The 25,600-nt window shown below is 35.0% G+C and overlaps 1 protein-coding gene across 3 annotated transcripts in view; it reads left to right on the plus strand.

Annotated features, from left to right (window-relative positions):
• The window catches only part of BCKDHB (branched chain keto acid dehydrogenase E1 subunit beta), a 143,026-nt gene that overhangs the window by 111,391 nt on the left and 6,035 nt on the right, over positions 1–25,600 (plus strand). For all 3 annotated transcript variants that reach the window (XR_011140118.1, XR_011140119.1, XM_068937628.1), the window contains one exon: positions 24,325–24,477. Coding sequence is in view for 1 of the 3 variants with exons in the window: in XM_068937628.1 (XP_068793729.1) it covers positions 24,325–24,465 (141 nt within the window). In the remaining 2 variants the exon portion in view is untranslated. The remainder of the gene's footprint in view (positions 1–24,324; positions 24,478–25,600) is intronic.

Here is a 25,600-nt window from a genome sequence, read left to right on the forward strand (position 1 = left end):
TCATGGTCCTAATTGTGCGGCCTCAGATGGGTTTGTGATCGCCATAGGCTCCCTGAGGGCTTGCTGGGGAGGAAGGGTTTATCTTTTCGGGAGAACAGAGGTAGGGGGAAGCCATCTCGGCAAGGTGAACGTGAGGGGTGCCCACCAGCCCTCCCTCTGCCCTAACATCGAAGCCTCATTGAAACTTAGGTTAAACTGGGTCAGGCTGGGCTTACCTTGAATTATCATCAAAGTGTAGATAAGGTATTTATAATTCTGATGCACTAAGTTTCTTAAAAAGAGGGAGGGTGGTGTGTTGCTTTAGATTTTCAGGAAGCTGCCCATCAACTATTTATATTTCTTTGCACTTTAGACATTTGTCTCCTTCATTTGTATGGAAGTGTGCATGCAGGTACCTGCATGAATAAATCTAAAGGACAAACTAAGACTTGAGGAACTGTGCCAGGAACGCAGGTCCACTTTATTCATGAAATGTCTTCTGAGCAAGACAGGAGTTTTGAGTGTAAAGCTTGCTTAACTTGTAGAATCTGCAGGCACGTTTGCTGCTGTGTTTCAGAAACAGAAGTGGAACAGGGCATGCCAAATTGATTTTACTGAGGAGAACGTGCAATGATTAGAACGAGTTATCGCCACTTTGGCAGGTGAATACTTCCAGACCAGCACTCAAAGCAGAGTAGTTGCTGTATAGAATCATTTGAGCTACATTAAGTATAAAGCAGAGCTGGTTGTTACCTAACGTGATTAGCTTTTACAGTTTTTGACTTGCTAGCATGTGAATATTAACATTTGATAATATAGATGCCCATCTTCTGGTAAGGCCGAATACTCGTTGAATTGCAGTCCTGCCTGAGTGCTACAGGACTCAATCAACAACAACAACAAAAAAAAACCATAGGACTGATTTGCGGAAGAAATGTTTGTTGTTTTAAATTTGCAGTTTAGTGGGCTGTAACATGTTTGATCAGTAAAAATACGAATATTTACTGCATAGTTTTGCTAACTTACTCTGTGCTGTTTTTTTTTTTAATCACCATGTAACTTTATAAAATTAAATGTTTATGATTTGAGACTGCAACAAAAGTTGCATTCAATATCATCAATGATTTTGTCCAAAGTGGGATAATTTCCTTATCCAATTTCTAGATACTCTGACTTCTGAGAACTTAATTCTTTGTATTGCTTATTGCTGTAATCTGAGGTGTGAGAGTTTTAAGTAAAAACTGAAAGCGTTTCACAGCTCACAGTACTGGAATTTTTAATCTTCCTGCAGCATTAACCTTTTTGATATTTAGAGCAAGCCCTTTCGTTTTCATAGGAGAAAATTCAGAGTGGTAATTTATAAATATTAGAATAAACTACTTAAAGGTTTCTTTCTATATAAATATTAGTAACAGTAATTTCAAAATATATGCAACAGAAAAAGTGTGCCTTTTTTAATACTTCAGACAGTATATTTCTTTTTCTTACATAGCTTGGTACTTAAAAGGCATAGGTTACCTCTAATTTTATTTAAGTATACAATAATCATGTTTGAAAAGTATCATGATTTCAAATAAGTAGTATTTTTAAAGCTTTGTTTTCCATAAATATAGCAGAAGAAGATTGCAATTTGAGCTGATTGCTTTCACGTGCTGAAATTTATAGTAGCATTACAGCTTTAAAATTTGAAAGGCATTTATATGCCTGTTTCACAGCATGAAATTTCCTTTTTATGGTAGATTACAAAAGCCCTTAAATAAAGAATGATAATTTAAAATATACGTTTCCTTTACTAAATTGCCCTATTTATCAGTTATCATTTTCTACAGATTATTAAAATTAATTTTAAAGATTAAAAAAAACCTGAACAACATTATCAGGAATAGTATTAGCTGTTAAGAAAAAAAAAAATTTGGACTTTAAAAAAAATATAGATCAGTACATTGATACCTGAAACCTAAGCTTTTGTTACTTATAAATGATTTTATTGTATAAAAATTGTTGAACTGAATTTTTTTTTATTTTATATTTTTACAATTAAAGTAAAAAAATTCCTATTAACAGCTACTCATAGCATAAAGATTTTCTAATCAGGAACAGTTTTGAATAATACAGTGGAAACTTCATGGACTACATTTCTGTTCTTGCCAAATCATGTAATTAATTCAGTGTAGAAAATAGATTAGGAAATAATAATATAATTATAAAAATACACAAACTGTAAAGTGAAGTGCAGTCATCTTGTTTCAAAGCAATTATTTACTAAATGATGTGAATCGTCTGTCAGCTGAAGCACAAGGCTAGTTCAGTGTGCTTTACAATCTGATCTCAGTGTATAAAATCTTTGGAGCGATATAAATATATATGTAAATGAATTGTTTTAAATTTCAATTTTTATGATATAGTTGCCTTGAATCGTGAAATGTTAGACCTAAGATATCCCTGCAGGGAAGCAGAAATACTAGTAACAGTGAAATCCAGAAAGCATACAAGAAACAGCTTTTGAGTTTATGAGTCCAAGGACAACTCAGATGGTGTTCCTGCAAAAACCCCCAAACGCCCACATTTTAATGTAAAAGCTCCATGCTTTTGTTGGACGGCTGAAATGGATGAATCCTAAATGCTTTAAGATTGGCTGCTGCTCTGAATGCAGCCAAATTTATACTGTTCAGCATTGTCACAGAAAAGAAGTTATCTGCAAGCCCAAGTTTCTGTAATTAAATCCTGGAAGGCCCCTTGGGTGGCTAGCATTGACTGGTGTTATTCAAGAGAAACAAGCATCACATTTCATCTATGAAATACTCTAATAGAAATATAATGTATCTATCTGTCTCTTTGCCTAACATAATTTCAATATTTTCTTTAAGATAAACTATGAAAGATGGGCAAACTCTTATATTTGAATGTGTCATGGCTAGATCCGAGGAAATAACGGTAGGGGAAGAAGCAGAGAGATGGACAAAAAATGCAGAGGACCTGGAGGATAAATGACTATCCAGTTCCAGAATTTTGGAGCTGCCAGTATTTAGTCCCTGCAAACCTACCTTTTTTGTCAGGCAGGAAGCTAATTATGTGCAACCCTTTCATCCATTAGGAAGAAAGATAATTTGACTCTAAATTAGGACTGGCTGCAGATTTTTTTTGCCAAAATGTCATCAGAACATGCCAGTGTCAAATTTTTTTGCAGTTTTAACAGGCAGGGAGTTGTTCTCTCTTTCCAGATGGAATTCCTGACAAAAACACAACATTAGTGATATAGTATTTGCATCTCTTCCTTGGTCTGTTTCCTTATTTTACTTTCACGGCCATTGGGCAAAGTGTGCCTACGAGGAAGAACTGGAGCTCCTGTCTCCTGGGTGAACCCTCAGCCATTAGGCAGCAGGGTCATACTTATGTTCTGGCTTGGCGAGCCTGGCATTCCTTGCTTCTTGGGGTGGCACTGCTGCTTGGGGTGTCATGGGGAGAATGCTCCTCACTGGTTTTGGTGTAGTTTTTAGCATCTAAATAAGAGAGGCATGAGGTGGGTATGAACCTTTGCTATCTGAGGAGGGAGTTGGCTGTGTGCCCCTTATTTGTGTTCATGTGAGTACTTCAAAAGTTAGTCTTTCTGTTGGTAGTTAACTTGAATGAAAGTGTGTGTAAGCTACTTTCTGGTGATAAGTCAATGCTTTACTCAAAGCACAGCTACTTTATTGGATTTCTCCAGGGATTTGGGCTGCAGAACATCTACCTTGTGGGGTCTGAACAGAATCACCTGCGGGAGTAGGAGAGCCCTGCTAAGGTGGAAGGAGTTCTTAAAGTGCACAGAAGCAGAGCTTTAGGTATCTGCACAATTTTACCAGCAAAATGTAGGCACCTAAGATATGCCAAGCACTCTGCAATTGGGGAATCTGTGAAATATTTCCCTAAGATCTCTGAGACCTTTTGTGAATCAAGGTTTCCAGAACTCAAGATCTCTCTGATTTTCTTTTCTCTTCCATTTGTGCTTGAAACTTTGCTTCTAGACCAGAAATTAATAGTTCTGTCACATACTGAAGAAAGCTTTTGAACTTTCCGGTAGTAAAACCTAGGTATAGCTTAAATGTGTTTAATTTACATTATCTACCAATAAAATACTAGTTTTGAACTCATTGTGAAAGTATGAAGATGAGGTCAACTTTCCAGAGGTCTCTCAGATTGTATCTATGACTCATTGTGCTTCCACTGCAGGGAAAAAAGGAAAAATCAGTAAGGGGGTGTCACAAGGGAGAAACAGTAAATGACGACCCATAGTAGATCTGGATAGTGGGGTTTGTATAAGAACTGACGAGACCTGAGCTTTTATCCTGCTTGCTTATCTCACACACTCACTTGCTCCCCGCACAGCACTACATTCACTAGATCTCAACTCCCCTTCCCAGCAGGGAGGTCGCTGCTGGCCCAGGACAATCGGGCAGAAATTTATGTTGCTCTGTGCTGCTCTCTGCAGCTGCTCACAGTTACCGGTCTCAGTCATTAGCGGTCACAGTCCCTGGACATCCCCTGGGGTTCATCTCCATGCAGCTCTCAGATCGCCAGGATCTTTCCTCCAGCCAAGATCTTCACTGTCTTTTGACACCAGCTCTTCTTGCTAGAACTCCAAGCCCCTGGTTTTTCCAATCTAAACAGTCTATGTGCAGAAGCACAGCACATCATCAGCCTCCTGATTGATGGCTCTCTCTGTTTAATAATTGGAAGATTTGGGATGTGCCACTTTGGCTTAGTCCAGGTGTTAGTAAGATTTACAACCAGCCTGCACCAGATGCAGCTGGCAAGTAGTGGGCTTCTGCTTGAGAGTTCAAAAGTTTAGTTTCAGACTTCCTCTGGCTCCTCCTTTCCACGCACACATATACACCTAATTATGTGCTGTCACTTAGCATTAGCAATATAATCTGTATTTTCGCTTATGGCACGGGGCCTGGTCCAAGGCATAGTAGCGTCTGGGAATGTAGCAGTGAGTATGTGCCTTCGTATATCGTCAAGTGCCCTCAAAACTCTTCGGCAGTTTTAACTCTCACTGAAATATCAGATCTCCTGCAAATGTTTACAAGCCAGTAGCTGAGGTATAGCCTCATGTGTTTGAGGCAGTGTTATTTGACATGCTGACCTGCTGATAGTCTGAAAGACTGAGAGTCAGATCCATCCCAGGAACCAATTTTAACTGGCTCGAGAAACACTGAATAGTTTTTAAGTCAGTTAGATCAGGGATATTTCTTGGGGTATCAGGGCTTGCGAGGTTCGCTAGTTCAGCTACAGAGCTTCCAAAACCTGTTTGTGTTTGTCTTGCCCTAAGCTCCTCAAGAATACAGGGGCTGCTTCACCTAAGACAGCCAGTTTAATATGCCAGTGGCCTATGGCCTTTATGTACTTCATGTTGAATACTAATAATTAGGCACACAGAGAGAGAAACGAACTCATCGTTTATGGGAGAAAATGAAAAAGCTCTGAGTTTTTAGAGTGGGTATTAGGAGAATGAAAAAATTATAAAATAGATATTGACTTTCTTGATAGTTTCCCTCGCCATATACCAGACAAACCAGAGGGACTTGTGGTATATCTAAGATTTTTATTATTATTTTGCTTCTCCTTTAAAATAATGGTGACTTGCCATTTCTGTAAGATGTCATTTTATAGTGGCATTTAGTCTGTTCTTAGAGAGCTTTGCTAGGTTCAGTAGGGTGTTTAAAATCCCTTCTCAGACTTGGAAGAGTATTATTTTTAATTAATATTAAATTTAGTTAATTTAATATTAAATTTAATATTTTGAAAAAATTGAGAGATTCATTGAAATGAAAACTGAATAAATTTGGGTTTAAAAACACTTCAAATATATCTTAATGTAGCTTTTGCAGTACTAAATAGTTTTCATATCTGTCATACCTTAGAGATAAGAACATTTCTAACTTTATATATGAAACTTTAGGATATTATTTAATTCTTTATGAATGTTGAGGAAACCATTAATTGTGTATTTTCTTTTTTGTAATGAGAAAAGTATTCCTTACACAGCAAAATATAATCATTTGATCTACAAAATTATATTGATTATGGACTTTTCCCTTGCAAGAGTTTCACAAATAAAGCATTCAGTAATATAAGTCCCCAAGTTATTTGTAGAGGTACTACCAATAAGAAATTAAAAATAAATAAAAATCCTTACAAAGGATGCATTTCAGAAGGATACTCGTTCCACTAGGTCAGTGACACAAGATTTCAGTGTAGTCCTAGGAAGAATCCTGGAAAATGTGCCTGCGTATGTCCTGTGCAGCTGCTATGTCTTGTTATCAGCTAATTTCTTTCTCTATTCTGCTGTGATCACTTGAATGAACCTTACACTTAAGCATGCTCTTTGGCCAAGAATATGAACTTCCAAACATAGAAGACTAGCATAGAATATTCCTACGTATATTGTAAGTGTCAAGATCAAGCTCACAGTATACTCATATATGCCTGAGTCAACACCAATATATGTTAGTGTTGAGGAAATTAATGCAATTGTATAGTAGTAAATATGCTGATGGAGTTATGAGGTATCAGATCCCAAATAGCAGAAGTGAAAGGAGAAAATCTCTCTGAAAATATCATCTGTAACAGCATATATTGCTTTATATTGAGTCAGCAAATTGTTCCCATTTATTCAGAAAGCTTCAGATAAGCAATTTGTCTTCAAAATGTATTCAGAATGCTTCAGATGAGCAAGAAACCTAATAAGTAATAGAGAATAAGCAATTCAGGGTTATTCAATGCTAAAATTACATTGTAAATGTTGCATTTCAAAGACTATTTTAATGACTTCTCTTTAGAGAGGTGTACTGCTCAGTTAAACTAAAACTGAGAAATCTAATTTGCTTTCGATCCTCAAATCTTTAGGTATTTAATCACTGTCTATATTCAGGATATTAATAAAAGGATTTCTCATATATATAAGCATCATAGGATTAAGTAACTAAATGTGCATGTTGCCATCCTTCCAAAGATTATTAAGAATCTCCTACTATTCTTTATATGGAAATAGTAGAAGTTCTGATTTAGCTTTGAACAGGAAGATCTGAACTTCTCAGATTTTCATATGGGGTTTTGAACTCCTAGAGGGAAACATCTGTTTCTGTATACTGCATACAAAATTACTTACAAAATTACTGGGGGTTTAGAAGTGCACAGGGTTACAAGTGTGGAACAGTATCTTCTGTTAGACATCTTTCCCTATCAGTCTATATATGTGCACACATTCATTATTCATAAAAGTCTAAGACATCTTGTCTAACTGGAAGGTTCTTAGGAAATGGTAATTTCCATTAAAGCCTAATTTGAGAAGCAAATGAGTTAACCTAATGTCATGCTGATATGATTTTCTAGGAACTCCTCCAGAAATTATTAGGACACCTAACGAATGGCACTTTGTTTTCTTCTATAATGCTTTTAATTGCCTACAATCTTCATTCACCTTTAAAGGTGATATAAATATGTCAACTTTGTGAATTCCAGCAGGCCTTCAAGAAATTTGAAAGATCTGAAGACATTTCATCATCTACATAGTGAAAACACATGAAAGCTTTGTCTTGTATTTTATTATTTTATGTCCATAAAGATTTTTATTTCCTTTGGCAGTTGATAAGAACGAAAAAGAGAGTGAAACACAGATGGTTTTTAAAGTGAAATTGTCCCTTTTACGATTGTCAATCAACACTCCCAATAGGTACTGGTCCAGTTTGGTACTAAATGGCTTTCAGATTAATTCACTTTTGCTGTGAGCATTTGTCCCATCTCTGCAACCACTAGACACCACTGTGTGCAAAATAAGGCTGTTGTGTGAATGGTGTCTCCTTTTCCTGTATTTAATAGGGATTCATTTCTTGAGCTGTTGCGTTATGCCACAAACCGGCTGCAGGTTTTCACAAAATCAAGCTTACTCACACTTGCTCTTTTGTCTGAAGCAGTGTCAGCTGGGGTGGTCTCCAGCCTGGGAAATTCCCAATTCCTTACCGCTGCCCAGCTCATTTTGCTCTGTGGGTGATAATGAGCAAATATAATTGCAATAGCCACCTTAGATATAGTCAGTTGAAAGCTGAGAGACCTTTAAAAATTGAATTATATGTATAGCATAGACTGTAATCTCTTACTTTGTTAACCCAGCTGTGACTGTTGCAAAGAAAGTGTGGGGGGAAATTCTTGTGGACAGCTTGCTAGTCTTGCTAAAGGGAAATGGTTCATTTTTGGTTTCAAAAAGTCCTGTTTGTCCAATCTGCTGTGTTGAGATAGCCCAGTTCAAACTTTGCTTTACTGTAAAAGGTTGCAGTAGGTGACAGCCACTGCAGTGAGATGGCATGGGTTTGGAATTTTCTCTATAATTTACTCAGATAAGATTAATCTAAAAATTATGTAATGTTATGTTAATAGTAAGTGTAACTAACTTCAAAGGGTGGCACGTTTCATTTTAAAGTGAGTGTTCATGTGGAAAGATTTTTTTAACTTTAATAGTGACTGAGAATTAGATGTCCTTCTGAAAGTCTTCTAAGACAGCTATCTTCACTTTTAAGGGTTTAAATAGCTTGGCACATCCAGCCTCTAGTCTGCCAATGCCAAGGTTACTACCTGGATAAGCAGAAATACAGCAGTTGAGAATAACCACCTTAAAGATGTTCAGAAACTTTGTAGTGTTAGAAGTCATCGTTATTTCAGATTTATTAGCTGTCCATTATTATAGTAATATTCTGCAATTTACTTAGTTAAAACCACTCACTGACACTATCTGAAGTGACCTACCCAAAAGGAAAAATCCCATAGCAACAGAAGAAAGCCTATCTTAATAGTTTTGTTTTTGAAGATGCTGACAAACTTAACATGAGATGTCACATCCCAGAGTGAGAAGAGCAGTTTAAACATTGGTTGAGAGAGCTGAGAAATTCAGATACATATTTCATATTCCCATTTTAGGGCGAAATAAAGCTGAAAGAAGGAAGCCTTGAAAACATGTTTCAAGACAGCAAGCAGTTGTTTAGAAAAATTGTATCAAATAAGGAAGAAATCCTTCAAAAGATGATTGGTTTTTGGAAACCATTTTATGTACTAAGAAAACTGCAAAGCAGCAACTAAGTTTCAGCATGCTTTGTTCCCCACACCATAGTAAACCTCAGCCATTGCTTTGTTTGGTCAGAGGGTCTTCTAGACTATAGTTGTTTATTAACCACTAAATGTTAAGCTTTCTTTCTCTATATACTTTGCGGTGACCACTAAAATAAGTACAAGTATCTTGAAGAATGATATACTGTTCAGAGAAAGCTGCTTAAACCTCGATTTCTGTAGAGCATTCAGAATAATATTGATTTTACGATGGATAGGAAACTATGCAGCCAATAAAACCCGTAATTTCTGGAGTATCCCTGAATTCATAAGGGATACAAAACCATGAAAGTAATGTGTTACATGTGAGCTTTTTTTCTATGTGGTTTTTTTTTTTTGGCTATGTATGTGTGTGATTTTTTTTTTTTTAAATCAACCAGAAGAAGGACATTTGAGAGCATGTTTCTTGTCTTGAGCAAGACAAAGTACAATGTCAAATGCTTAGAGCTGTGTCTTCAATGGTATAAACTCATTGCTGCAATGTCTGAAGGATTCTTATAATCCTTAGCAAAATTGGTTGACTGTATTTCTATCAACTGGCATGCAAAATCTTGAATTAATGTAATAATCAAATATAATGAGAAAAATCCCTCAATAATTTTTGTACCTGCTTTTTTTTTTTTTTTAAACACTGATTTTCCATCTTCATGGCTCTGAATTCTCTCCTAAAAGCATAAAATACTTGTTTTCTTTAGTTGTTGTGAACTGGTATAAATTTTTGTCAGGCTGACACTTTTTAAACTTCAGGTGTTGCATGAATTTGCCAGGGTTTATACAGCAGATGTGTGTTGTGCCAGACAAATCAGATAAATTAAGTCTCTTACAAAATCTTGAAAGTGGAAGAACTGCAAGGTGTGTAATGAACTGCTCTCTTATGAGGAGGTTGCAGTAGATTGGGCACTCAAACAAAGCTACCAAGTTGCAAGAAGGTATTAGCTGAGTTTCTTATGACTTAGTTTAGGTGTTAATACTTCCTTTACTGTCACAGTTAGAAAAAAGAGAAATTATCAGAATTTGTCAATCTTAAGATTGGTCTGCTGTTAATAGACTAGGAAGTAGAGTGTTATAAAGAAGCTGGATGAAGTTGAGGGTTCAGGAGCAGAAGTAGAATACAATCTAATTGTATGATATACAAGGTCATAAAGCGATGGACTAATAACTTTTTTTTTTTATTTGGCATAAGCTTGTAGCTATAGCTGGGCAAAAAGGAAAGAGCTAGTGTATCAGTTGTCTTCTGTTCGCTTATGTACTACCAACATAGTGCAGATGGAATGAAAAGGCAAGTGCGATTCCAGCGTACAACTGGAGAGAGCCTTACAGTAGAAACAGAGAAGTATTTATTTTGTTTTAGAAGGTATAGGTAGGATGTCATGTGCAATGTTGTGTATAAGTCTGGTCAGCTAGTTTTAAGAAACAAGAATTGAAACCTGAATATATCAGAGAAGAGCTGCTAGGGTAATCAAGGGATGTGGAGAGCTGACAATAGCTTAACAGCGCTTGCCTTGTTCCCCCTATCAAAATGAAGACTAGAGAATGTAAATCCTATTTATAAATCTACTAGGAAGCTGTACCAGAAAAGAAGCTGTTTTTAGTTAACCAGAAAAGAAGCTGTTTTTAGTTAAAGTGATACTGAGAACAAGTGTATCAGTGAATATAGGCTAGAAATTAGAAAAAGGGTTTTAATTACAAGAAAAGTTCCAAATCACCTGTAAAGCAGAAGGACTGGGGATTTAAAAAAAAAAAGAAAAAGAAAAAGAGAAAAAGAAGAGTAACTACTTTTAATATCAAACATGATCGATTTACACTAGGAACTGGCTTTCTGTGACAGCAGAGACTGGACTTGAGATCTGAGATGTGTTGCAGTCCTGCGTTCCTGTGCTTTCTCAGAAGTTCTGGAAAGAAAAACTGTTCAGCTGGACATAGCCTGGTGGTCTGATTTATTGAGAGGAATTCAGACACATGGGCTGGTGGAAGCAGGAATTTCCCAGAATGGATAACCATTGTTTAAAAATGTGTTTTTGTTTTGTGGTTGCACAGCTGGAAGAGTACATCAGTATCAATGCACCTAATCCCTGACTTCTGCCATTGGTAGTGACTTTATGTGACAGGAATCCTGATCATAACAACGGTGGTTTTGGCCACCAGCAGAGGAAATGAACCTAAATAAAAGCTGAGACTTCCACAGAATTCTACTTTTTGGTTTCTCTCTTTATGCTTCCTATTATATATCATATATCACAATGTCTGTGATTATAAGGGGCTAGAGTTTATGCTGCCATATAATTATAGTACTTGGAGATTAAGTGAAACAAGAAGCCAATGAGTTTCAAAAAGGATTTTAAATATTGAAAAAAGAAATTAATAGAGGCTTTCTTCAGTCTTAGAGAATCCTGCTGTAATGCCGCCTGTGGAATTTTTTTTTCAAGAGAGGCAGATTATCGTTGTTTACTGATTAGCTGCACGGGATCAGACCTTTCAAATAGTAAAATAGTCCTCATTTGTACTGTACATCTATTTGATATTTGTGATATTAAAAATCATTTGCTAGTGACATGCATTCCTGTAAAATGCAGCATATGTTAAAAGATTAATCTCAGCAAGAATATTATTTACTGAGTACATTGAGAAATAACCTCCTAATTTACTTAAATGAGAGAAACATTTTAATTGTTACTATTTAGCAGTGATATAGAGGAGAAAAAACCCACAGCTTGCAGTCAATTGCAATTTTTTTTCAATATTACCATTAGCTTATTGTTACATTTCATTCCTTTACATATATGGCAACTGTAGTTTGCATGATACTTTTATTTAACTGAGAGGAAGAAAATGATGCCAGCTGCTTCATGTTAATTAAGGTAGCTGTGTAGATATTTCAGTTCTTAATCAGTTTCTTCATTAAAAAATTCTTTATACAATTGCAAGTATTGTTGGTGGAAGAGGTAGATTAGGCTACATAAAAGATTTATGGTCTTGGCTGTAAAGTAGAAAGTTTTATTAGTGGAGTGAAAAATAGAATTCCATAATTGATTTAATGTAAAAATAAAGTTCAGGTCATTGTTTCAAGTATGAAATTTAAAGAGCCAGTTCCAAAACACAGACCAAGTTAAATACTTGGGCTTAATCCAATGAAAACTTCAGTGAAACTCTTAAAAATATAAAGTTAACCTTTGCTAATATGTGTCTGTTGTTTAAACATAATTAATTCTGTTGTCTGTGTTTTTGTTCGTAAATGATGGTGCTGGATACGTCACAATTCTCACACGTTTGTTTTTATACATGTAGCTCATTAATACTTCAAAATCAAGTTGGAAATTTTCAATTGTTAATTCTAGGATAAAATTAAACTAGAATTTCAGTGTCTTTGAAATATGTTATTCATAATCTTTAATTTTACAGCGGTTTGTAAGATAAGAGATGTAATAATAACTTTTTGATAGCTTTATTGAACGTTTTAAACTGAAAATATTTCATTTACATTTCATTTCTAAATATTATAGCAGAGCTATATTAACTTTTTCTGAGTGAAAAAATTAAAAAATATTAATTTCTTTTCATCTTGGAGGTTTTTTTCATATAAATAGTAACTGGAACAAGGAGAGTAATACTTTTTTTTTTTTTTTTTTTTTCTGTTACAGTGGAATAGTTATACAACCAGTTTGTGTAAGGCATAATTTAGGAATTGTAGTGAAAAGGTATTAAAACTATCAGGAATGACATCTCAATTTAGGAAGGAAGAAAAGCTAATTGTAAGAAAGCTGTGCCTAATTTGATATAAAATTTTGAAGGTAGTTTGTACCCAGAGTCTGAGTGTCTGGTGCAGTTCATTCAGTGGTTCTGAGCATTTTTCTAGAGAATGTTCTTTCCGTAAAACCTCCTCGCATTTCTCTTCGTTCAGCTTTTAAAGTGTGCTTCCATAGGAAAGCTGACTAGCAAGTACGAAGAGGTGATTTTTATTCTAACAGCTACTTTAGCCATTATATAAGAGGATATTTAATATAAACTCAAGCTTTGCACTACAATACTTCTGCCTGAAGGTATGAATCATCAAGCAGGTTCCTATAAATTAAACATGTAAGAAAAACAGCAATTTGGTTTAAAGAATATACTGCAAAATTCCTTGTACATGTGTTTGAAATAACCTAATATTCCCCCCCCCCCCCCCGAAAGTTAATTTTGTGCAGATTATATCTTAAAAAATGCCATGGAAAAATACTAGGTAAGTCCCCACCTTTTTATAGGTGGAATGAATCATTGCCTTTGTACTTGGATCTCCCTGGCGGATTGGCTAGACTCCAGTTTGCAATAGCAGTCTGTTCAATGGCAGTCAGTGGGGATGGCAGCAAGTTTTTCACTATGCTGTCACAAAAATGCAAATACTTCAGTGTAAAATGGGAAATATGTTGTCTTAAATTATTTAATAACAGCAGTTGAAATTACATTTCCTTAAAATTTCATTAGTGGGTGTTGAGTGAAGGACTCTTACGAGGGTTTTACTGTGCAGGATATGTAGATTGACAAGACTGTCTTTGCAAGAATATCTGAACTGCCTGAACAGCTGTAAAAATAAAAATATCACTTACTGGCTATTAGAGCTCTTAACAGCAAATACCTCCAGTCATTTCTGGCATACTGAGCCTTAAAAAGGAGATATTTTTGCAAAACATTTAAATAAGTGATGATAATGAAGGGTGAAAGACGATGGTTCGAAAGTATGAAATCTGATGATATTAATATAGTATTCCTAACTTTGTGATTAAAAGGTGAAGGATATAATTATAAGGAGGATAATCCTCACTAAAAAGCTTAATAAATGCTTACTATATTGTTCATCCATCAGGAAAAAAAGACTTAATCTGCAAACATTTTCACATATGAATAATTTTATGCAGGCGTGTTAGTTCCAAAGATTTCACTTGGGTTGTTCACCTACGTTAATGCGTGTGTAACAGTTAGCAGGATCATTGACTAAATAGATGAGTTAGTAATGCCAACTAACTAAATAAAGCAAGTATCTTCTGATACTCTTGGACTTTGGAAGTCATTATAGATGTCTGCGTGGTTTAAGGCAAGCTTTCAGAAAACATTAGGGTCCCTGTGCTAATATTCAGAATTATTACTAATTATAAGAACATGCACGGTAAGCTTGGAATATACTATAGAACAGATAATTTGCAGTGAGCACACTGTAAGGTGGTTTGTTGCTCTACAGAATAAATAGTTTTTCTTTGTAGAATTTTGTGATATTTTGGATGTAAAATGTATAGAATATGTAATTTGTAGGGATGACTTTAGATTGCTTCCATATTTCAAAATGGCACAGCAATAAAGGTCTAGAAAAAGTAGTATTTCTAGTATTTGCAAAGAAAAAATGAGAAGTGGTTATCAAGTGGATCACAATAAAATATCAAAAGACTCGACTTACCAAAAAGCATTGTTTTGGTTTGTTTAAGACAATAGCATATTCTGGCAATCTTACTACATCCTCTTGAGCCTTTCTGTCTCACTCTATTGATTTTATGGAGAAGAATAGTGCTTGCTGCTGCACCTCGTATTTCAAATAACACAAACTAAAAATTTATCGGAAGGAACTTAATTTCTGTCAGTGTGTCACTTTGAATTGAATATAATTCAATTCTAGTCCTAGGTTCCCCCAGGTTGGATTTATATTGTGTAACTTTTTCATGGAAGGTCTCAACCTTTTAACATGAAACACACAGTAGGATGGGGAGGAATGATAATTTCTTTGTATTTGTTTGTGTCCTCTGTGGGAAGGATAAGTTGTTTAACACAAACAAATGGTTTTTTTTCTTTCTTTCTTTCTGTAAACATTTTGGAAATGTGATATGGATTCTTTTTGTAGAGGTTTACCACCAAAGAACTAAAATTAATTCTGTGGTCACTGACGAAAGCTCTAATCCCAACAGCTTCACGTTAATGCTGTTGCCATGAATGTTTGTTGGAGAGATTCTATTGTAAACTTCACAAATAGATTCTAACAAATGGTATCAATCTTGCATTGGGTTATTAAAGGCTGGTCACTTGTGAAGCTAGCCAAAATTTGCCTACAATCTTGAAATCAGCGTATGAGTGAGAACTTAGCTGCATCAGACAGCCTTCTTCTAAGACAGCTGGTGTTACCTCAAGCAATGCAACAAATGAAGCCCAAAAGAGATGTAAAATAAACAACACCATATTTCTGAGTCCATATAAAAGTCTTCTGTGCATAACAGGGGTGTGTTATGAAATTGAATAGTGATGAGACCCTGTGTAAAATCTAAGGTGGATGAACCCTTAGTGTCTCCTGTCATCCGCACAATACTGAGGTTAGAGAAGTTGGTTTGTTCTTCCTTTTAGAAATTGCACAGCCTTTTAATTCTTGGTGAATATTTCAGAAGTAGTAATGTTATTTTGCTTATAAGCAGCTCATTTCAATGTAAGTAGGATACAAAAGGTATGACTCCACCAAAATAATACGTGTAGATTTTAAAAATTAAATCCAGCTCAGAGGGAGAAATCTATCCTGAATATCTGGTCAGATCCTCTTTCAGGATGCTTATAGCTCCCAGAGGCACAAGTGATGAGGAAGGCAGCAGAAAGAACACAAAGAAATGTGTGTTACTTCATTTGGAATAGTTGTGTAATTATGCACCATTTTTTTTCTGTGAAATGGAAGTAATGTGCTTATCAGAACAAATTGGTTATTTTGCAGTGTAAAGAAAGTGCAAGTGGTCTGGAAATATGTGCAACATACAAATTTTCATATGTCATTTTCAGTGACATAAAGGAAATAAAACATCCTTTCAATATAATGAGCTAGTGATATTCCAGGAACAAAACATGGACTTGCATATCTGCAACAAAAATTAACAAAGTATCAAGAATTATAGAAAATTAACGTATTGGATGCTCTAGATACTAATTTTCAGGAAAAGTTCATTTAGTCTTTCGACCAAGTTATGTATTTTTTCTTTCACATAACAGAAAAAGAGCTTTTATCAATAGTATTAGCTTGCAAGACCACTGCTGATGTATAGCTGCCCAAAGTTGCTGTAGTGACCTAGCATCATATTATGGGAATGCAATTATGGCTGTACCATCAAAAATTCTATCCTACCTGAAAAGAGCAGTTTTGAAAAGACGATACTTTATTTATGACATAGTAATATCTGTATTCTTATATTTTATATTGTCTGGGTTACTTCAGCTTTTATTATTTTCAATTTACATTGCTCATAATTGTGATGTCTCTTTCAAATTCCTTCAGTATATGTATATTTGAAATTCCTCCAATGCTATGCATATTTGATATACTTAGAAATACGTTTTCTAAAAATGCGTGTGTGTCAGATATAAAAGAAATAAGTATTATTTAGTAACTCCATAAATCTTTTGCATCCCTGTTTGGATGAAAATAGCAGTTAAAAAGCACTTACGGTTTCATTTCTGGGAAAGATCTTTTTACAGGGAATTCATACACCAAGCTTGGCTATCTTTTTTTTCTTTGAGATGGGTGTGATAATGTAACATTTCATAGAATGATTTAAAACAAGTTAGATTAATCATTACAGAAAATATCTTTTATCACTTTTACAAGTATCCCATTTAAAAAGGAATGTTGCATTATGTTATGAATGTCTGTGTTGTAAAAGTGCTGTGGTCAGGATATATAGTCACTGCAAACAAATTCAATGCTCATGATGAAAAATAGCTGAACTGAATGCTTGTTTTAGCATAATGGATGTAAGAGAGATGTGAATTATTAGGAAATAAGCTCGTTCATTTTATGGTATGATACTTTATCCTTTGTAGTAGACTTTAAATAATATTTTATGTGAACCAGTTCTATAAAGATAATATTTTCACTGAAACCATTAATCATTTTTTTTTAATGGTAACAAACCAACAAATTATACAGAATAGATCCCCCCAACTGCTTGTTTATTTTTAATTACTGATATATTTCATAAATAAAAATATTATCTATTTGGCATTCATGAAATAAAAAATTTTCGCAGTGAACTATTTATCCATATTTGACAAGATATTAATTATGTGAATTAAGAGCTAGTAACAGATAAAATGAATCATACAAGTTGTGCTAAATTATAAAAGGCTTGTTTTAAATGTATCAAACAGCTTCCTGCTTTTTGAGATGTATTTAAAAATTAAAAAAAATCACTTTAGATTCACTTTGAGGAAAAATCATATCGCCATTACAACATTCAGGAACAGGCTTATGAAAGTATTTTAAGTTGGCTATTGCTGAACGGTTAAAAAAAAAAGAATGCCCCCCCTGCCCCCTCGCCAAAACTTCAAAATATCCTGTGAGTGTAAAGTATTATGCAGCTCATAGAAGTGACTATTTCTAAAATATCTAACATATGTATGCAAATCAAAGCAAATTCTGTTTTTGCAGCTATCAGTAAAGTATTGTGCTACAATTGTGAGATGTAAAAACTGGAGATGCTTGGATTTTTTTCATGTTAAAAGGAAACTATTCAAATTAGAGAATTTTTATAAATAGAAACCGGAGGGGAAAAAAGCCTATAATCTGTATTTACTATCTGCTGGTTGTTATTACATGAAGTCCACGTTTTAAAAAATAGGGTTTTATCAACTAACCTATTTCAAAAGCTTCTTTTGAAAATCTTTCTTCATCTAATATCTTTCCTGTAGAGGAAACTTTGACGCAGAGGGTAAAAAAAAAGGCTTTATTGAAAAAGTTTAAAACGAGCTCACCATGCTCACTATTAAACTACAGTAGGATTCACCTTATTCTTGCAACAGTAGATAATTTACTCTTGAAAATTAATTTGGGGAAAACATAAGTAAAATAAATGTAAAATTCATCTAAAAGTGATATAGCATAGTTTTTCTTAACTATTTGAAACCACATGGTAATTTATGACAGCAGCATACATGGAATAAAAATACCAGAACACCAAGTGAATCTTTAATTCTGTTATGAGTTTCGCTCTGAAAAGTTCCTTGAAAAAAAGTATTTTTAATTATTATATTATAACCTATAGATGAGATGGCAAAATTCAAAATTCTAGTTGTCAGCAACTTCACAATTGAACTAAACCTTTGCAACTTGTCCCTGAGTTCCTGGATGTGAACAGACCATCCATTTACTGCATCCAAATTTTGCAGTTGAAGTCTGCAGAAGAATTAGTACTGCATGAAACATGTTCCCGTAGTTTGTCATATGCAATGGACCTTAACGTTATGTTTAGTCTCACTTTTATTATCATAATACTGAAAGAAATACTAAAACTTCCATCAAACTCTGCCAGTTCATATTGCTCTTCAAAACTTACTTTTGTTTGTTATCCTGAAGAAAGTAAATTCCTGTACTGAAAAAGTGATTATAATAATATGCAGTGTTCTCATACAGTAACTCTATAGTCATGTGATAACACTTATAGCTCTTCATCTCTTTTGAATATTTATAGTGTTACAAAATAAGAATAGTGTAGGAGAGACCACCGCTGCCTACAATACTGCAGAAATAACTGAGTTTTACGGGAAAGTTTTCTCAGCTTAGGGGGTATTCTACAGAGCAGGAGAATTTTGAAATAAAATACTTCCTTTTTTACTGATTCTAATCATATCAGTGAGAGAACAAATGAAATAAATCCAAAACATATGGATGTAAGACCTAAGCAGGATAATTAAGGGGACCAGTATCCGTTCGGAGTTGTCCGTCGCCTTGCTTCTTTTTAATGCAGCAACACATTAAATAGTGGCTCACTGTTACCTACTGAGATGTTTGCCTATGGAGGGTTTTTTTTTTTTTTTTTTTACTGTAAACACAGAATAATATAGATTGCTGTCAAAGGAAGGAAGTTGTGAAGCAATAAACTCTTAACTATTTGCTTATTGGCCAGATGCCTAAAAGCACTTTCCCTAAACTGTGTATCAGATGGCTTTATTTTTCTTTAAGCTGCAGAAGGATGGGCAATATTTTCTTTCAATAATGTCCAATAATGTATTTGTTTTGTTATTTTATCCTTGTTATACCATTGCATATCCTTGTAAATGCCTGTAATTCTCAGTTTTTTCATGTTTTTAGCATTTTTGCAGTCAGATACTGATTTAACAATGTACTGGAAGTCAGTACTGAGTACTTGAATCTCATTATTTGATTGCTTATATGATGAGAGTAAAGTATACACATAAGTACCTTATTGAATGATATTCTAAAGGTTAAAAAAAAACACCCTTGGAATAAGTTTTGCACGTTAGCGTACTAGAAATAGTGTCATTTATAGACACCAGAGGATATATTTGAAATATGATCGTGCAACATGTAGCTTGTCCTTGTTTTTTCCATCTATTCTAAAAATCAGGCATGAGATTGTTTTGAAGTGTTGTGACACTTGTGTGTCACAGATGCATTTGACTGACGGATATGAATTTTGAGAATATATTTTTAGTGGAACTTATACTCTTTAAGTTGTTTTGAAAAGTCTTCCTGTGTAAGCAACACATGTAGAGATTAAAGAATGTGAGCAATTAAAATGCCTTTATAGTATATAATGATGTATTTCCTAGGAAGCTTTGAGTGAAATTTAGGCAAGTGAAGGTAATTGGCCAAGGTCATATGGAGTTAACTGGAGCAAGAATTTGACCCTTTGAGTTGGGAAGTGGGAAAAAGAATGCTTTTGTTTTGTGTGGATTTTTTTTAAACTAAAACAATTTTCAACTATTACATTCTTAACTGTACATACTCCTAACAAAAACATACTTCTTCTGATCCCGGTTGAATTTTGAAAGTTAGCAGATATTCTACTAAGTATGACTCTTTCATACAGATTTTCAAAAATGGCTTTAAAACATTTTATCTCAAATGAGAAACCCCATACTTACTTTACTTCCAAAAACATTTAAGTTGTAAGGATTTTTTTTTTTTTTTTACTTTTTCCTAAGCTTTTTCCTCAAAACCTGTCAGATTTTTAAAATAGTTTCCCCTAAACTTGTTCTGGTAGGCTTGTACAATAGATGTCTGTTACTAGTCTTTAGACATTGGTTATTTAATACTCTCAGTCCTGTTTCTTTATAATATGACTGCACAAGTGCAAAAAATCTGGCACAACAATATGTACAGCAGATGCGGCAGTATCACATTCATCATTAGGTGAACTATTATTTCTCATACAGTCTAAATTTTATAGCGTACAGCAGCTGTGAACAAGTATCTGTCTAAGATAGGGTATTTGGCAGGCAGATCACTTGAACTAGGTGCCCTTCAAGCTGAAGAGGAGAGTTGAGTTTGAAATATGCCCACAGACTATATAAAAAAAAATTGTATTGCCATATAATGCTCGCTAACACTATGATTTTTCTGAGCTACATTGTAATGTCTTGTAATTAAGAATATCATCTCATTTGCTCAGATTACAGTTGTTAAAGCCATCAGGCAATCAGTTTCATATATTGCATCTCTGTGAAAAAGTTAATTTTAGCTTGAATTTAAAGCATACAACTGAATATATTTTTCCGGAAACTTCAGAAATGAAATCAAAAACTCTTGAATTGATAAGCCCTATTAGTTGCATTTTAGACAGAACTGGCTCCGAACCTAATTGTAGATAAAATAAGGGCCTCAATTCTGCACAAGGTTTATGTGCATGCCTGAATTTATCCAAAGCACAGCTGGTAAAGAAGTAACATCTTTTCCAAATATATCAGCTGGTTTGGTTAAAAAGGACACAGGTGTCTCCTAAGTGATCTTATTAGGGCAATTCCTTAAGCTTGTTCTCATGTGCAAAACGTGTGGATTTGTGTGTGGAGGGTTTTTGTTTTGGTTTGGTTTGTCTTTTAGGACTCAATGTTAAGCATGTGGCAGGGGTAAACCTGGCTACCCTGTTGTGATGTTGTTGAAAGTCATGAGAACATCATTGATTTTATTAGGTTTTGAACGAGAACCGTGATGCCGGGGTTAAATATTTGCCTAGCTCTTTAGCTAGATCAGGTTTCTTACTTTTTTACAGTACTGCTCCACTGTAAAATAAAGGCAATATAAAGTGCATTTTCTTGATTGTTTTCAAATACATTATGCTGACATTAAGGTTATGCTCCAGCTTCTGAATTACGATTTTATTTCCACTATATAAATGCATTACAAGTTTTTGTTCTTTGCAATTTGCTCATTTCCAGTATTCTTACAAATATTGTCAGTAAATCTATGAATTAAATACTGTAAATTGAATCATCTTCATGCTTCATTTCTGTTGTTACTGTGGTCATTGACTTTGTGTGGCTTATTCTAGTAAGTTCCATAATCAATATATCATCAGGCCCAAACTCTGGATCCGTAAAATGTATGCAGCAATAATATTCTTATAATCCTCCGCCTAATAGCATATATTTGTGTTTAGGGCTTACCTATGACATTAGGTAAGGTATTAAAAATACATTCTAAAACTGATGATACTCTAAAAATAGTGTAATAAGTCTCTTCAGTGTATTACACAGATTTTATTAGTTTGTTAGGAAAGCTACTTTTTTCCATGATAAACTAATACAAAGCAAAATTCTATTTGTGACACAATATTGCAGTAAGAACCACTTGGGTATGAAGCTGTGTTGACTTCAGTCAGATAATGTGTAAGTAGGGTGCTTCCCTCATGGATTTCACGGGGGTTTGGGTCTTTTTTTTTTTTTTCTTTCTCTGAAGTACTTTACTCATACAGTGAAATTACTTAGTTAAAAATGTGGGCACACACACACACACTTACCTCCAGAAAAAAATAATAAAGGAATTGTGCCTACCCATATACACACATACAGTAGTTCAAAGATATGCAATAATTCCTCTACCATTCTTAGTTTTTCATTTTTGGGTGGCGTTTGACAATGCAACACTCTTTGCCCATCTCAGCTTTTCTCTCTGACTTCTGTACTGAGGTAAGGAAATCCACATAACTCTTGAAGCTCTAAAAGCTGCTAAGTGATAGGTACGTGCTGAAATCGAAAGGTTTTGAAAATTCAGTTTGGAAATTGCTGATTTTTAAAACAACAGAAGGAGTGCTTGTAACAGCTGTTTTAGGTTCTCTAGGAGAAAAAATTCAAATGGAGTTTTAGAAGTCTTGAGACTTTATTTTTGTTATAAATTAGGTGTAATAGTGATAATATTAGTAGAATGCATACTTCCAACTATTTTTTTATGACTGGGCTTTACCATCTGAAATTTATATTTACAGCCCAGCAAAAATTGCCTTGGGGCTCATGCTGGGGAGTAGAGTAGTCCATCTGCCTGTAGTGGCTAACACTTCTCGGACTTTCTGCTGGTTGGTCTACTGAAGGGGCAGCCCTGCTTTCTGCACACGTGCCCAACGTATGGGGAACATTGCAGTGAATATTTTCAGTGGAACTGTAACAAATGTCCTCTACAGGCTTCATTTAGGATGGGCTGTCCTCTTAGAGCTTGTTATGACTTGAAACAAAGGTGTCTCCTCATTGATGATCCTATGACAATTACTGCAAAAGAGCATGTAGAACTGGAGCAGTGTAGAATTGGTTCAGGCAGGCCAAAATTGGATGGTCCCAAAGCGGTGGTCTTATTTGGCAGTCACAACATGGGAAGTGAGGACTGATTAGAAATAAAATATCTTTCTTTCCAGCAGGTTGGGGTTGGACACCACAACTTTGCTAAATAGAAAACCTATTTATCTCATGGACAGGTAAAGGATTTAGTACACTCTATTTTCCAGCATTTTGTACTAATGTGAATCTTTCACTGGACAAGAAAAAGCAACAGTGTGCTGGAAAGTGGGTCTCAAAAAAACCTTTATGCTGTTTGCATATATGTTTACGTCAGAGCTATTCAGATTCTGAAGTGTCTATGTGGGTTAGTTCACTGTTAAATGTAACAACACTGTGCGCAACCAGACAACTTCCTGAATTTTTTACTTCTGTTTACCTTGAAGGAGTGTGCCACTGAACACTGCACAGAAGAGGTAGCTGGAGAAAAAGGTTATAGTCAGGTTGTATATACCTATAGTCATAAGTACTTTCTATGCTGCCATATATCATGATGTATAGAAAGCATAGAAAATTAGAGCTAGGCTGCCATGGGTTGCAAGGCAACTTGCATTCAAAACAGTTCATCAGTCTGAGAAAATACTTAGCACTTTGCTGCAGAAAAACACAGCTGTCTGACTGTTTTCTTTATGGGCCTGATGGAAAAGGACTGTGTCTGATCATACTTTACCTTCCATTTTGCTCAGCCAAGTAGAGGGGAAGTTGGCCAGGGTGCCTTAGTTGTTGCATGCCACGAAGGAGAGGCCAGGGAGAAGGGACGTATTTGGTCCCTTCATTTGTCTGATCTGGAAAGCGAATATATATGCCAGAGATATGGGGAAAAAAATGAGATGATAATTAGCATTGACATCGGTTTGAGCTGGCAAAACTATTACTGTATCCATTTGTTGTTGGCTATCAAGGTTCCTGCTCTCTGCTGCTTAGGAGAGTAGGAAGACTGAAATACCATTACTTATTTGGTTATTAAAGCTGATAACACTTGATGCATGTTTCCACAGGTCACTCTCAGGTTAGCGTGCTGTATTTGTGATGTTTTGTGCCCTGTTAGGTTGAGTAATGCAGCTCTCACAGTCGTTGCCAAATCTGAGCTCTCAACAGAGCAAAGATTGTGTGCAATTTGTAGAACATGGATTTGAGTCAAAAGTGTTGAAGGTATGCAAATCCGTATGAGTTCAAATTCATACCGTTCCACAACTGCTTAACACTTCTTAGAATGAGCCTTTAAAGACTGAAATAAGTTTGATTATGGTGTTCCTATATGCAAAAAATAATATACCCTTTTAGATTATGTAATTTTCATATTTGTTTGAAAGTGGCACAGACAAGAAACTCTTACTCCTTTGTTCCTACAATATTTGTTTCTTGGCAGCACTTGTCTGGATGTATAGCAGATGTACTAAAAATAACCTGCATACAACTGAGTGCAGCACATATGTTGAGAATGAAAATAACATTAATACAAGTTGTTATTTTAATATGTACCTTTGAGCAAAAGGAAGCACTATTCTGGTCTGGGCTACTTATGCTGTGATATAAATAGGAGGTTTGAGTTTCCAGGACTGTCAGTCTGGCAAAGTTCATTTGACCTCAATTTGTGATGCAAGACTTTTGAGAATAATGGCCGCACTAACATTTATCCTATATTTCTGTTAATAGGAGGAGTGCTTTTTGAATTTAGAGGCTCCTATTTCAAGAGTATGTGGCTATGACACTCCTTTTCCTCACATCTTTGAGCCTTTCTACATCCCAGACAAATGGAAATGCTATGATGCTCTTCGAAAAATGATTAATTACTGAGAAGTAATACAGGTGAGAAATAATGTCTTATATTGAGAGTTTGTCTGTAAGCTTTCTGACAGAATAATTGGAAGGTTTGGGGGTAAAATTCTCTCTCTCTCTCTCTCTTTCTCTCTCTCGCTCTCTCTCTCTCTCTCTCTCTCTTTTTTTTTTTTTTTTCCTAAATATATCAAAAATTTCCCCTTATGGCTTCAGGCCTTCAGTAGTAAAGGTGTTGGACTGCTTTTAAACTGTGCCATTGAAATCGGTGTTTAAAGCAAATTACCTTGCTTAATCAATCAGAAAATTGAGCATCTTGTATCCTGAGAAGTAAGATCAGGTGAAAGCAATAGTTAATTGCCAGGATGTATCTTCACTTATATTAAAAGACTTACGACTATTTCACAGGTAAAGCATATTGTTAAATTTTAGAATTTCTCACTCTTCATGGTGGCCTATAATCCTGTGAGGTACCAATAAGTCCCAACTTGAACTGAATTACACTGCTTTACAGACACATGGTACATTGAAAACACGTGAGCTGTCTGTAGTGTCTTACAGTTCTGTTCAAATGTAAGAGTTGTATTTAACACTCTACGATAATCATGTTTCTGTATAATTTTTCACATAGTTTGGACACACTTGAAGATTTCTGTTTGCTGAACCCTTCAAGCACCTAGTCTGTGAAGTGATATATATTTCTTATCTGTATTAATCACAGAGTCTGAAACACATTTTGTCTTTGATTTTGTTGTAATATAATAGTAAGTATCTTCCTGGACACACATAAGTACCATTAGACTCTGTATTGGCAGCCAGGACTTAAGAATAGATTGTGCATTATTATTACAGAACTTTTTGTGTTTGTTGACCAAAGTTTAATAATAAGGAAATGTATGAACACATTGTATGCTGTAGTATAGTATAGTTTTTGAGACTGAGTCTTGACGGGTCTTGTACTTTTAAGCTTAAAAAAAAAAATCTGGCCCATTTCCCTTTAGAATAGGGGGATCCCATAATATTCGACCAAGCAGATTTTTACTGTTGACACTCATGGCCATAGGACTGTGCCCTATATTAAGGGCGCCCTCTTGTGTCCATTTCAGCTGTGTGTGAAGCTATAAATTGCATTTTGGGCAAGGGATAGGAGGTGGTG

Source organism: Struthio camelus, chromosome 3, assembly GCF_040807025.1.
Source record: "Struthio camelus isolate bStrCam1 chromosome 3, bStrCam1.hap1, whole genome shotgun sequence".
Classification (NCBI taxonomy): Eukaryota; Metazoa; Chordata; class Aves; order Struthioniformes; family Struthionidae; genus Struthio; species Struthio camelus.